At 44.6% G+C, this 13,933-nt stretch overlaps 1 protein-coding gene across 1 annotated transcript in view; it reads left to right on the top strand.

The window, feature by feature from the left end:
* The first annotated feature begins 1,291 nt into the window (after window positions 1-1,291).
* Window positions 1,292-13,933, top strand: part of SARS1 (seryl-tRNA synthetase 1) — a 102,257-nt gene continuing 89,615 nt past the window's right edge. Inside the window, exon 1 of the mRNA XM_078644215.1 lies at window positions 1,292-1,586. Within this exon, the coding sequence (XP_078500341.1) occupies window positions 1,451-1,586 (136 nt within the window). The 5' untranslated portion in view covers window positions 1,292-1,450. The remainder of the gene's footprint in view (window positions 1,587-13,933) is intronic.

The raw sequence follows: 13,933 nt of genomic DNA, 5'->3' as shown, positions 1-13,933 counted from the left end.
TTGTCGCCTGTTCGTCTCTGAATGATGTGCAGCAGGTGCCCAGAAGAATAAAACCATTTATTATCATATTATCAACTAATCGTGTGAGTGGGCGTAGAGCTTTGATTGCCTTTGCAAGGCATTTCAGAATATCATTGTTTTTACTGTAAAGAGAGTGTATACATGGCACTTTAAGCAGCGGCGAGCGCTGTTCATTTTTTTTTATCGAAATGTGTGGAGCCTTAGTTTTCATTTCAAATTCTTTGGGTAAAATTATTGGTATAAACGGAGCAAAGCAAATATCTGAAACGTGCACACTGTGTTATAAATGGAGCAAAGAAAATATGTCAAACAACCATAACAGTACGAAGTTCGACACTTCTGTCCATGAATATCTTCTTTTCAAGTACCCATTGTGGATTTTACTCTGTCTAAAACTGGAGGTCAATTTCCAACCAATCTTGGCAACAGTTTTCGGTTTGCAAATTCCATATCACTATTAAAGAGTGTTTTCCGGCTCAGAAAAAAATTTCGGTCCGTCAGGGCTATCTTATGATATTAAGTGAGGCCCTATAATTAACAGATTGTCCGAATTAAGACTCACTATACTCCTTATTTTTTATTGTACCATATTGGACGAATTGTTTGTTATATGCTTTTATTTTTGTCACAACTTGTTGATATATGTAAAGCGTTCTGACCCTTGCTGGCCTCATACGTGTTACAAAAAGCTGCTAAATAGTAATGGGGCACAAAGTTGAAATAATGCAGAGTATTGCCAGCTATACACTGGGGAGGTGTTCTTTGGGTTTAACGTTCCATTTTGATCTCTGATTGAGGCATGAAAGCCTGGTATCATGGAGAGGCCATGGTAGTTAAAGGGAGGGGGCAGCATTTTTCAATTCTTGCCTAGGGCGGCAAAACACCTAGAAACGGCCCTGGGAGGGCTGGGGCTTTGCGGGGGAGGGGGGGGCATTGACAGAGTGTGTACAGGGGAGTGATGCTTGGGTCAGGTGTGAAAGGACGGGAATGAAATGTAAGGGGGATTGTGGTAAATGTTGGGATATTTTGTATAAACAAAATTATTTGTAGGATATTTTATTGCTTGCGCTTTGTTGACGGGAGGAAGACACAAGGGGATGCCTGTCACCTAGGTGAGTATGACAGCTGTAAATATAACCTTTATAGAAATACTGTGACATATGTGACATAAGTTTGCGCAACTCTTGTCAAAAGCCTCTGTCGCGGTTTTTTGCGCATGCTCATTACACTGCCCCAGCAGCGCTTGCTCGGTGCACCACGCCCGGGTGCCGGGGGTTCTTCTGCGCACGCGTCGCGCTGATGCGGGGTGCTCGGCGGTGCGCATGCGTGCTACTTTCTTTTCTCTCCGGTCCCCTTCTGCGGTGCCGGTTGTGTTTTGACAAGGACTGAGCAGAGGCGTGGGAGCAAGCCCCCGAAAACCCGCGACAAGATGGTGCTCGACCTAGACCTCTTCCGTGCCGACAAAGGCGGAGACCCAGAGGCAGTGCGGGAAACCCAGCGCAAGCGGTTCAAGGATCCGGGGCTGGTGGACCGACTGCTGCAGGCTGACGGGGTCTGGAGGCGGAGTGAGTACACGAGGGGGCATGCACGAGCCGGGCCAGATAGGGGTGGAAAGTGGGATAGGCTGTGGCGCGGGGTAAGTGGGGAGACTGGGACAGACAGGAAGGTGCATTAAGAGTGTATACAAAGGTGCGTGGACTAAGAAGTGGTGCTAAGTTTACGAGGAGCACGAACAAGGTGGGTGTAGGGAGGGCAAATCATTTGGGAGGGGAAGGAGAAAGACTTGCCTGTTGAAAGGCAGGTATAATAAGGGACATGTCTAAAGGATACTTGGAGGAAGACAAGCCTGGGATAAATTAGACCAGGGCAGAAGAAGGCCTCTCCTCCAGGTGCTCCCTGGGGTTATAGATGCTGGGAGGAGGGTGGGAAAATTAAGGCTAAGAAGGAACTAACTGTCTTCAAGAGGCTGAATGTAAAGGATGCAGCGTGAGCGTGACATTCTTTTAGACAATCTGGAAAATAGCGTAGCTTGAGTTACTGAATGAGACATAGTTCAGTGAACGTGTGTATATGTAAATTCAAGGGGCGATTGAGGTTGGGGACTCTAGATTAAGGGTCTAGGGAGAGAAGAGCTTTGGCCAAAGGTGATAAAGGGGCCTGTCACTATAGAAGATTGGGGGAAGAAGGTACCTGGAAGGCAGAGAGGCTGCGAATAATAAAGCTTGGCACAGACTCTGGAGTGGCTGAGATACTGTGGTCATGGCTATCGGTGTTTAGTGAGAGTGAACGGGAATGGAGAACAGTATGACAGGTCGTCGAGATGATGAGACGTGTGGAGACCCTTGATTGAAGTGGCTAGAGGCCATTGGGTGTGTAAAGTGGCCCGGTTTGCACTATAGTTTCCTGTGTCATAATCACTGTGACTTTTCCGCTGTTTCGATGCTATGCCACTTCCTGTCTAGATAAACGTGTTCTCAATCTGGAACCTCCTCTCCTCGTCTCATTTATGTCATTGCACTAGGAGTGGGGCCTCCGATTCCTGTTGTGATATGGGCGTGAGCTCACTCTTCGAGTTATAATTATGTTATATCATTGTGACGTGACCCCAAACTCTGCTTTCAGTTTCCACGATTTTGATTTATGAATCTATAGTCTGGCACACCCATGCCGTGTCTGTGTGATCTCACAGTCTGTGATATAGTGATGTCACAAGGTCACTTGAGTCTATCTGTTGCAATCGCCAGTCTCTGCCAACACCTTTTCCCCGTCTAACTGAAATACATTTTTGCTACTTATCCAGAATAATTTGTAAAGGGTCGCCCAGACTATTTTTCTTGGCTTTCATTAACCAGTCTGGACCCTGCCGATTTAGCAATTCTCCCACAACAGCGCCCACATTTGCATTCATTCAAGAACGGAACTGTTATTTCGTAATTGCTATCTTACTCTGTTTATTTAAGATGCTTTCCAACTGTCTTTAAGACGCATCCAGACATTTTTTTTAAATAGCTGCAGCGTTTAGGGGCTCGGTTAACTGTTTTTAACTTGTCGATTCACGAAAATCTGTATGCGAGTTTGTATAAATCCAATTAGAACTTTTATTTTGTGTAACCTCCTCCAGGCGACCACTGGCTGTACGCTCCTGCTTATATGCGGCTTCGGGTGCTGACGCGTGCTGCTGCTTCCTCAGCCTAGACCGTCTGATGCAATATTGCTGCAACCAGCAGAGGCTCATTCATACTGCCGAGCACAGGCCGCGCCATTCCTGCCCAACTAGTTTATCTGACAGATTTCTTTTACCGGCTATTAAGTTTTTTTTCTGTAGCTCTGCACTTAGACTTTGCCTAATGTCGTGCCCCACAGTACTACTATTCGCCCCCTCAACATTCGCACGCCCGAGTAGAATCAGCTGAAACAAGCATTGGCAAAGCCAGAAGGTCTGGTTTGCATTGTGAGTCTTGACAAAACCTTTAATAACGCGTGTGGCTGCGGAAAACACAACACAAGATTTCTTTCTAGTTAGAATACGCCTGTTAGGTTAAAATAAGTGTGTTATGATTCATTATAATTTGAGGTAATAAAGTGTTTGCTCATGTACGGAAATGCAATGATACATCAGAAGGTGATACTTCTGGCAGTGTATTCAAAGCCCATACATACTATGTATATTTTCAAGAATTGTTCAAATATATTATGCAGGCAACTGTCCGGTCAATCCATCCCTAAACTCTCACTCCTCCTTTAGGCTGATTAGGAAATAGATATGACATGAACTACGGATTTACATTTTTGTCAAATTAAATGTACCTACTGTAAATAATTTCTGTTATTGAAAAATATGGCTGTCATGCTATTGCATAAAAACGGAAACTAGCGTATGTACTTTATTAGGAGTATTTCAAAGAGAACCCTTTAATGTTTATAATTTTACTGTGCACATCAACTTGCTTTATGCTTTTATTTACCTACTTTTTCAATAACTTAGCTCATCATTGATTTAAAAAATAAATTGTATAGACGGATTGAAGGACCAGAGCATACACCACAGGTTCAAAGGATGGAGAAATTCCTCCCCATGTGCTTGCACATTTGGCGATCAATGAGGTTGATTTTATCACAAGGCTTTTGTAGGCTTGCAAGTCCATCTTTGACATCCATGATGCACAGGCGCTGAAGATGTTAGGGCGTGGTAACCTGTGGGTGTGGTTAAGTGAAGACTGATGACTTTCCATGGCCTTCATTAAAATGTCGGTCATGTATGTGCACCTATAGTAGAGGTTCACTGTCTCCTTTGGAGATCTCTTAATACAGAGTTGATGATGCTTCCTTGGACCTCTCCATCATTGTGATATTATTGCTATGGTGCATAAAGACTGAGCTCATGCACCAAATGTGTTTAGTTTGCAGCACACTTTATACAGAAGACTCAAATAAAATGTGTCTGTTGCTGTCTGTTATACATGATATTTCATTTGATCTAATTCATTGTGCTCATAGAAACTCCAGAGAAGAAAGTACCTATTCACGTAAATGAGTGAATGGCATAGCATTGAATAAAAGAACACATTGTCTGGTGATGGCCCTGCCACTGTTTTTCCTGGTGATGGCTACTTCTCTTTGTTTACTGGCTACCTTTTACTTGGTAACAAAAACGCAGCAGGACTTGTGGTTTCAAACCTTTGGTGCTCCTTTCTTATTGTGTAATTGAGGCTTTCGGTTTAGTCATCTTCTGTAGGCTGAAGGATGGTTGTACATTTGCTGTTCTGTTTACTTTTCAGACATTCCAAGTGTCTTTTCTCGATTTGGCCAGCTGTGTTTTCTTCGTTACATCATTGTTTTGCTTCTTGGTTGTAATTTTTAATGCTGTTAATTTTTTGTGATATTAACCAAAAGGTTGTCATTGATATGGTTATGCTTGTCAATTCAATTCATAAAGCTTTAGTCGGAGCATAAGAAACATGTCCATAAAAGCACACAAAATTACAATTACAAAACATTTCATCATTTTAAGAAAAAGAAAAAGAACACACATAATACATAATATAATTATCCAGAAGGGGATGGAATAAATAATTAAAAAATGATTAAAACACATACTTTTCCTGGCACCGATTGCTTTAAGCAGGAAGGTAGCTGTAAAGTAGCAAATGTCCGGATGATGCAAATTAAAAAGCAGTTTCATAGAGTCAGTGATTGTTCTTACTCCAAATCTTCTCAACATTGGTTTTAAGAAGATTTTCCGTAACTCACTGTACAATTGGCATGACAAAAGAAAGTACGTAGTGCTCTGTTCTGTATTATTATCACAGGCACAGGGTCCAGTAGGGTGCATTTTTATATTGGGACATGCGACCAGATGATGTACTGTTCCCATCCTCATCCTTGTCAGCACAAACTGGTGCGAAACTCTGGTCACCTGTGCCAAGTATGGATGGAATCCAATAAAATCATTCAAGCTATTATACAGCACACAAGTAGAAAGTTGTAATTCTTCCAGAGCACGCCTCTCTGCACAATAGTTCAGAAAAATGATTTTCATATTAGACTTGGAGATGTCAGAGGCACAATATCGATCAACGGTCATATTAAACCCAAAAACCTTTTGAAATCAGTCAATAGTATATTTGATCCAAGGGATCTTTAAGTGCTGGTCCATAGTGAGGCAATCCACGATAATGGCTCTATTCAGAGAGGTACCATCATTCAGCCATACCTAGCGCCACAATAGTAAGGGTCTTAGCATAATCATATCATTCAGGAATTGAATCCCTGTTTCCTTATGAACCAAGTTGTTGGAGGTAGTTTTGGGTAAGCACAGGAGCCTTTTCAGAAAGTTATTCTCTTTTACCTGTAGACTCCCGGCTGATGCCACACCCCAAACTCCAGCCCCGTAAAGGGCCGCAGAAAGACATCTAGATTGAAAGATTTTTAGCATGTCCTTAATGCTTCTATTCCCCAACTTCTTGGCAAATACAAAAACCCCATTAGCACTCCTAATCATCTTTGTTTTAACAGCTTTATGTTCGGTATCCCAGCTGCCATTTTTAGAGAATGTGATCCCCAGATAACAAAAATTATCAACTTTTTGGACTGTTTCACCTTCTATGGAATAATGGGAATTAACTTTCGTTTTAGCTCGTCCAGGCCCACACTCCATCACATAAGTTTTCGACCTATTAATCACCAGTTTCCTACTTTTGATGAACTTTACAAATCTGTCTATCAAACGTTGGAGGCCCAAAGGGGTCCTTGACAGCAGCACAGCATCGTCCGCATAGAGCAACACAGGGATGTTAAGGTTGTTAACTCTTGGGACGTCTGCCGAAACTGTCTGCAGAACAGAATCCACCTCATTAATGAAGAGTGTAAACAGCAGGGGTGCTAAAACACACCCCTGCCTAATTCCCCTTCTGATCCTGAACTTATTAGTACACTCCCCATTAGGTCCATACCGGACACTGGTGCAAAGTTTTTCATATAGGCGTGCCAAAAAGTAAACTATACCTTTGGGAGCTCCCATTTCGATCAGTTTAGTCCATAGTATTGCGTGGTCTACCATATCGAAAGCGCTGCTTAGGTCAGCAAAGCATAGATAAATTGACCCTTTTTTGGCCTGGGTATATTTCCCTACCAAAAGTTCTAAGTTCAAGCACTGTTCAATGGTGCCCGACCTTTTCTGAACCCAAACTGACTGTTGGTTAAGATCTCATTAGTCTCAGCCCATTCCTCTAGTCTAACTAAAAGGACCCCACTCATAACTTTTACAGATGAGTCCAGTAACGATATAGGCCGATAATTTTTTGCATTGCCCCGGTCACCTTTTTTAAAGATCGGGACAATTATTGAATCTGCCCATGTTGACGGTATCTTGCAACTAACTGCTGCATTAAAGATCTTAACCAACAATGGGCCCCAGATCTCCGGGGCAGTCTTGTACACATCTATGGGTACCCCATCAGGTCCCTGGGCCTTCCCTCCCTTACTGGCTTTTATACTATACATGACCTCAGCTGTAGTAATATTTAAAGCAGCAATAGGCCAGCCATCTTCAGAGAGGGCCGGTCTATTACCAGAATCAAAAATACTGGAAAAATGTTGAACCCATGATTCCATGCTTACATTAGATGTAAGCTCAGGGACCTTTTCATCCTTAAGGAATGGACTGTTCACGGTAGTCCAAAACAGTGTACAGTTCTTCAGTTCAGCCGCTTGGCTAAGATTGTCCCACGCTTCCTGCTGGATTTCAGCCTTTCTGCGTTTAAGGGTCAAATTATAATCCTGCCTAAGTTGAATTATCAGACTCTTATCTCTAGGTTTAACTGCTAAGGCCTCTTTAAGGCCTCTCCGGGCAATAAGACAAGCATGGTCAAACCATCCCCTTTTTTGTCTACTCTTGTGCCCTTCTGCCCTAGAGAACTTCCTATTGATGATTGTGTTAATTCTATCAAAGTGATCAATACTGGCAGCCACGGTTTCATCCTGTTCGAGGATCGCCGTAATTTCCGTCAAACAGTTATTAATGATGGAATCAGATGTTAATTCGGCTTTATCTCCTTTCCACCTCAACCTAAACCCGTTCGGTCTATAAGGTTCGATATTAACTATAGTACCCAAATCGAGAGTGGAAACTGGTTTCCAAATCATGGCTTCAATAGTTAGGCAGTTATGGTCACTTAGCATAACATCAACCACCTTGGGCTCTGAGCACAAAGGGATTAGGTTAGAAGACATGCACATAAAATCAATGATAGTATTAGCCCCCCTCCCTTTAAACGTCGGTCAACTTTCTCCCTGGTCATTCTTTTTGTTTTCCATGATTTCCATATCATAATCTATTAGGAAATTATTCAAAGTTTCGCCATACAAATTATGAGGAAAATGAACATCAGCATCCCCTGAACGGTTATAAACACCACATAACTTTTGAAGTGATAAGGGGCAAGCTGAAAGATTAAAATCCCCAACAAAAATAAATTCAAAAACACCATTAAAATTATTCACAATCTTACTTAGTACATTTTCTAAGTCATTGATAACTGTGTGCCTAGTGCCATCAAATATATTATTATAGAAATTAATCAAAAGTATATTTCTACCCGCTTCTTGTGCTAGCCATAAAATCTGGGAGTGAGCCCCCACTATTATATACTTTTTCACAGAGATTGGCAACTTGACTGAAATCAGGACCAACAGCCCTCCTTTTGCTCTGCCAAAGGGCGATGCCAAGGCAGGAAGTTCATAGGATGCAAAGCCATCACTGCCCTTAAAGGTTTTGCACCAGGTTTCCTGTAGGCAGATGATGTCAAATAAACTAATAAAGTCTTTCCATCCTAACATATCCTCCTTGGCCGTCAGGCCTGCAATATTCCAGCTGGCTATATAACAAGTTTCCTCTTTCCTAAGATGGCTAACAACAGGCGGTCCATCACTAAATACGGACATATTCTCATCCGGATTTAAAAGCTCTGTATTGTACATAAAATTCTCATCTTCTCCTCCAACAAATATGCAATCTACATTCACTTTATTGACCGGTTCAATTTCGGGCGAAATAAACTCTCCAATATTATTTATGTTTACATCCTTCCCGTTTCCCGAGACCATCTGATGTCAATCATTTTGGTCCAGAAAACTCAATGTCTGGTACCTATTCTGGATTGGGACTTGGTAATGTCTTTGTTGGTTGTTTAAGCGAGCACCAAAATATAGGGCGAAATATTGTGCTATGAAACACATTTCTGTCTGCTTTTTCATAAGTCTCAAAACTGTTATGTTCGACTTGGTAATTATAATTTGGCAAAGATTTGACTCCCTTATACGTCCCTAGTATATGGTACCAGGGGTACCCAGGGCATAGTTGGCAAAGGGGTCCCCAGAGCTGCAGCACATCTTTATTCCACACTGGGTGAACCAATCAAACTACTTACAGCAGGCCTGCCATTGCAGACTGCAGGAGTTGTGCAAACTGCTCAAACTCAACTGGGCCCTCACTATGTGCAACAAAGTCAAATGCCTACCTTTATATATCTGGCAGGGACCCCTAAGGTAGGCCTCCTCAGCCCAGGAGGCAGGGTACAGTATATCTAAGGTAAGAATTCATAAGTGCAAGCCTAAATATACCTATAGTGGTGTTTCACATTGGAAACTACTATAAGTGTTAGCGGTTCATAGGATAACATGGGCCACCACCCGGGCATTCTCAAGGTTGGCAGCTCCCTTATGGTACAGCCAAAATGTCATGTTTGGTATCAAACAATGTGCCTTCTCACCCCTGACATTAATCTCGTGCCCTGGGTGACTTGGCATGCACCCCTAAGGTAGTCCTCCTCCTGGTTGTCCCAGCTTCTCTGTGCTCTGGCTGACCAGCCCCCACTTTGCTGCGACTTCTTCCTCCAAGATAGGATCCTGACCCCCTGCTAGGCAGTGTGCTCCCTGACCTCCTGCTAGGAAGTGTGATCACTCCCAGGAGTCAGGAAAAGAGGTTTGAGCAGGAAGGACCTCACACCTCCCTCCTCCAAAGCAGGCTAGCAAAGTGGCACATCAAGGCGGTCAGCTTTGAAGGCTGCACTTTCTCTGATCTGGATCAGGGCTGACACCCAGTTGAGGACACAGCCCTCCCCTGCCCCAGACACCATTGCACCCAGGCAGGCGTGAAATTAGCTATGCTGGGAGGAGTACAACCCCAGAAGGCTAACCAAACCTCTGTGGTGAGCAGTCTGGTCTGTATACCATAGTTTGATTCCTGCCATCTTTAGGAGTGGCAGAATAGAGGTTTCTGGTTAAGAAAGGTGACCAACACCCCCGGGTGTGGTCACCTTGGGTGCGGACTAGCTGCCCATTTGGCTTTGAGCTCCTAAACCCCTAATTCCCTTAAATCTAGAATTTAAGGGACTCCCCCGCCCCGTTACCAGAGCCTCCAATCTGAACAACTTGCATTGAGGAAGGACCAAGAGGAGTCCTGTGTTGCCGACAACAGGACTTTGCGCCAGCACCAAAGCAAAAGAGGAATACTTTGTCCTTGTGGCAAAATACTTGGAACTGAGTGAACAACCCCTATCCTTGGTTAAAACTTGGCACTCCTGAAGTGAGAACACTGTGGGAGCCAGAAGCTCCCCCTGACTCCTCTGGACTAGTGAGCCTAGTCCCCTGTAAACTGCATGTGAATACACTCACCAGATCTTGAAGAATCCCTGGCCATTGGACCCTGCATGGGATTGCCCAAAAATACAGGCGGTCCAGTGCAATGTGAGAGTTGTAGTCTTGCCTGCCCGAAGATTTATGCTGCTACTTCAGTACCCAGTTAAGTTCCAGTACCATTTTGCTGTGCTTACAGCTGACGAGGCTTGTTGATCGCCAATCCGGCAACAAACCCTCACACTCAACACCTCCTACAGGGAACGCTGTGCAACCTTCATCCGACGTCGGCAGCGGTGTACCATTGTGTTTTTGCTTTCTGTTTCGTGCAGCACTGTGTGAGCGGTAAAATCAGCATCCTTGCGGCTCCTGTTCAGCACCAAGGACAGCCAAGACAACTCTGCACCCGGACTCCACTGGTTTGGTAAAATTGATTTGACTGTCATGGCCTGTGCAGGGGCCCACATGACCATAACCCTGTAAGGGTTCCACATAACTCGACCTGCGAGTGATTAATCAAAACTAGAATTTTCCCGTGTACTGCAATGTTATCTTTTTGATGCATTATTCTGCACTGATTTAATATTGCCTAAAAAAATCTATAATTTCGTTTATAAGTACGCTGTGCCGTTCTTTTTGGTGTCTAAATTAAGATAAAAAGACACTATTTTTATAAATTTGTGTCGGATTTTTCTTGAGTCGTCTCAATTGCTTATCGTCCATGTTGGTACTCTGAAATACTTAATGCGTGTTTCTCTAGTAAAGCCTCACTTGTCTTTGCCCTCTACCAAGATTGAGCTACGGATTTGTTAGTATAAATCCAAGGAGAATCCTTTGGGTATTGTGATCGTATAACATGGTGAGGTCTAACCCCACACCACAAAATACTCCACTTTCCTACAAGTAGCATAAATTCGCCTAAGCAGAGATCTTGCATTCTCATGCCTACATGTCACGTTTTAGGCACATCAAACTACAAATGTAAGATTGGCAGAGATTTAGACACCAATTTTTTGGGCCCTGAAATAAAACTTTATTCTAAAAAGGTGCCTGTACTTTAAAACATTTTTTGGGCCGATAATTCAGTGTAGTAAAACTTTTTATAATAATCTAACATCCTGGGATGACTTTCTTTTTTTTAGGTCGAGCTGGCGTTGGAGCGCGAAGCGCTCCCGCCAGCGAGACTATAGTCACCTTCCTCCCTGTCAAGGGAGTAACAGCTGTGAACGAGCCCGATACAGACCTGGGCACGAGCCGACCCAGGTCTGTGAACGAGCTTCAAGGTTGAGCAGCTTGTGCACGTTTGTTGGACGTCAGGCGCTGCAAGCCCGCCAGACCAATTATCCCAGCATGAAACTCTACTTCCTGAGGCCCACAAGACCAATTATCCCAGCAGGAGTCTCCACTTCCTCAGGCGCTGCAACAATTATCACAGCATGAGACCCACTTATCACAGCATGTCAACAGGCGCCCCAGGCTGCTGGAGCACTCAACTATAATTAATGTGCAGTTGAGTGCTCCAGCAGCGTGGGGCGGCTCTCTGCATGCTGTGATAATTATCACTTTGGGGCCTCATGCTGTGATAATTACGGTGGCATGCTCTATTTGCAGCACTGAACATTTTCAAAGAAGGCGAAGCAGTGACATTCATTGGAGACACTCACCCTCACGCCCTCACCCCCTCACCCCTCACACACCTCCTCACCCTCACACACCTCCTCACCCTCACACCCTCACCTTCACACCCCCTCACACACACCCTCACATACCCTTACCAGCACAGCAAAACACAACACAGCACAGCAAAACACAGCACAGCACAGCACAGCAAAACACAACACAGCACAGCAAAACACAACACAGCACAGCACAGCAAAACACAGCACAGCAAAACACAGCACAGCACAACAAAACACAACACAGCAAAACACAGCACAGCACAACAAAACACAACACAGCACAACAGAGCAAAACACAACACAACACAGCACAGCACAGCAAAACACAGCACAGCAAAACACAGCACAGCACAGCAAAACACAACACAGCACAGCACAGCACAGCACAGCAAAACACAGCACAACACAGCACAGCAAAACACAACACAACACAGCACAGCAAAACACAGCACAGCAAAGGACAGCAAAGCACAGCAAAACACAACACAGCACAGCAAAACACAACACAACACAGCACAGCACAACACAGCAAAACACAGCACAGGACAGCACAGCAAAGCACAGCACAGCAAAACACAGCACAACACAGCACAGCACAGCACAGCACAGCACAACACAGCACAACACAGCACAGCAAAGCACAGCAAAGCACAGCACAGCAAAACACAACACAACACAGCACAGCAAAACACAGCAAAGCACAGCACAGCAAAACACAGCACAGCAAAACACAGCACAGCACAGCAAAACACAGCACAGCACAGCACAGCAAAACACAACACAACACAACCCTCACGCCCTCACCCCTCACCCCTCACACACCTCATCACCCTCACACACCTCCTCACCCTCACACCCTCACCTTCACACCCCCTCACACACACCCTCACATACCCTTACCAGCACAGCAAAACACAACACAGCACAGCAAAACACAACACAGCACAGCACAGCACAGCAAAACACAACACAGCACAGCACAGCAAAACACAACACAGCACAGCACAGCACAGCAAAACACAGCACAGCACAGCACAGCAAAGCACAGCACAGCAAAACACAGCACAGCACAACACAGCACAACACAGCACAGCACATCAAAACACAGCAAAGCACAGCACAGCAAAACACAGCACAGCAAAGCACAGCACAGCAAAACACAGCACAGCACAACACAGCACAGCACAACACAGCACAGCAAAACACAACACAGCACAGCAAAACACAGCACAACACAGCAAAACACAGCAAAACACAGCACAGCACAGCAAAGCACAGCACAGCAAAACACAACACAGCACAGCACAGCAAAACACAACACAGCACAGCAAAGCACAGCACAGCAAAACACAGCACAGCACAGCAAAACTCAGCACAGCATAACACAGCACAGCAAAACACAACACAACACAGCTCAGCACAGCAAAGCACAGCACAGGACAGCAAAGCACAGCACAGCAAAACACAGCACAGCAAAACACAGCACAGCAAAACACGGCACAACACAGCACAACACAGCACAACACAGCACAGCAAAACACAGCACAGCACAGCACAGCAAAGCACAGCACAGCAAAGCACAGCACAGCACAGCAAAACACAGCACAGCATAGCAAAACACAGCACAGCAAAACACAGCACAGCACAGCAAAACACAGCACAGCAAAACACAGCACAGCACAGCAAAACACTGCACAGCACAGCAAAACACAGCACAGCAAAACACAGCAAAACACAGCACAGCAAAGCACAGCACAGCAAAACACAGCAAAACACAGCACAGCAAAGCACAGCACAGCAAAACACAGCACAGCAAAACACAGCACAGCAAAACACAGCACAGCAAAACACAGCACAGCAAAACACAGCACAGCAAAGCATAGCAAAACACAGCACAGCAAAACACAGCACAGCAAAACACAGCACAGCAAAACACAGCACAGCAAAACACAGCACAGCACAGCAAAACACAGCACAACCAAGCACAGCACAACCAAGCACAGCACAACCAAGCACAGCACAACCAAGCACAGCACAACCAAGCACAGCACAACCAAGCACAGCACAACCAAGCACAGCACAACCAAGCACAGCACAAC

The sequence above is a fragment of the Lissotriton helveticus genome, chromosome 5_1 (assembly GCF_964261635.1).
Source record: "Lissotriton helveticus chromosome 5_1, aLisHel1.1, whole genome shotgun sequence".
In the NCBI taxonomy this organism is placed as follows: Eukaryota; Metazoa; Chordata; class Amphibia; order Caudata; family Salamandridae; genus Lissotriton; species Lissotriton helveticus.
Note: the sequence above shows the minus strand (reverse complement) of the source record. Positions and strands in the feature narration are given on the sequence as shown.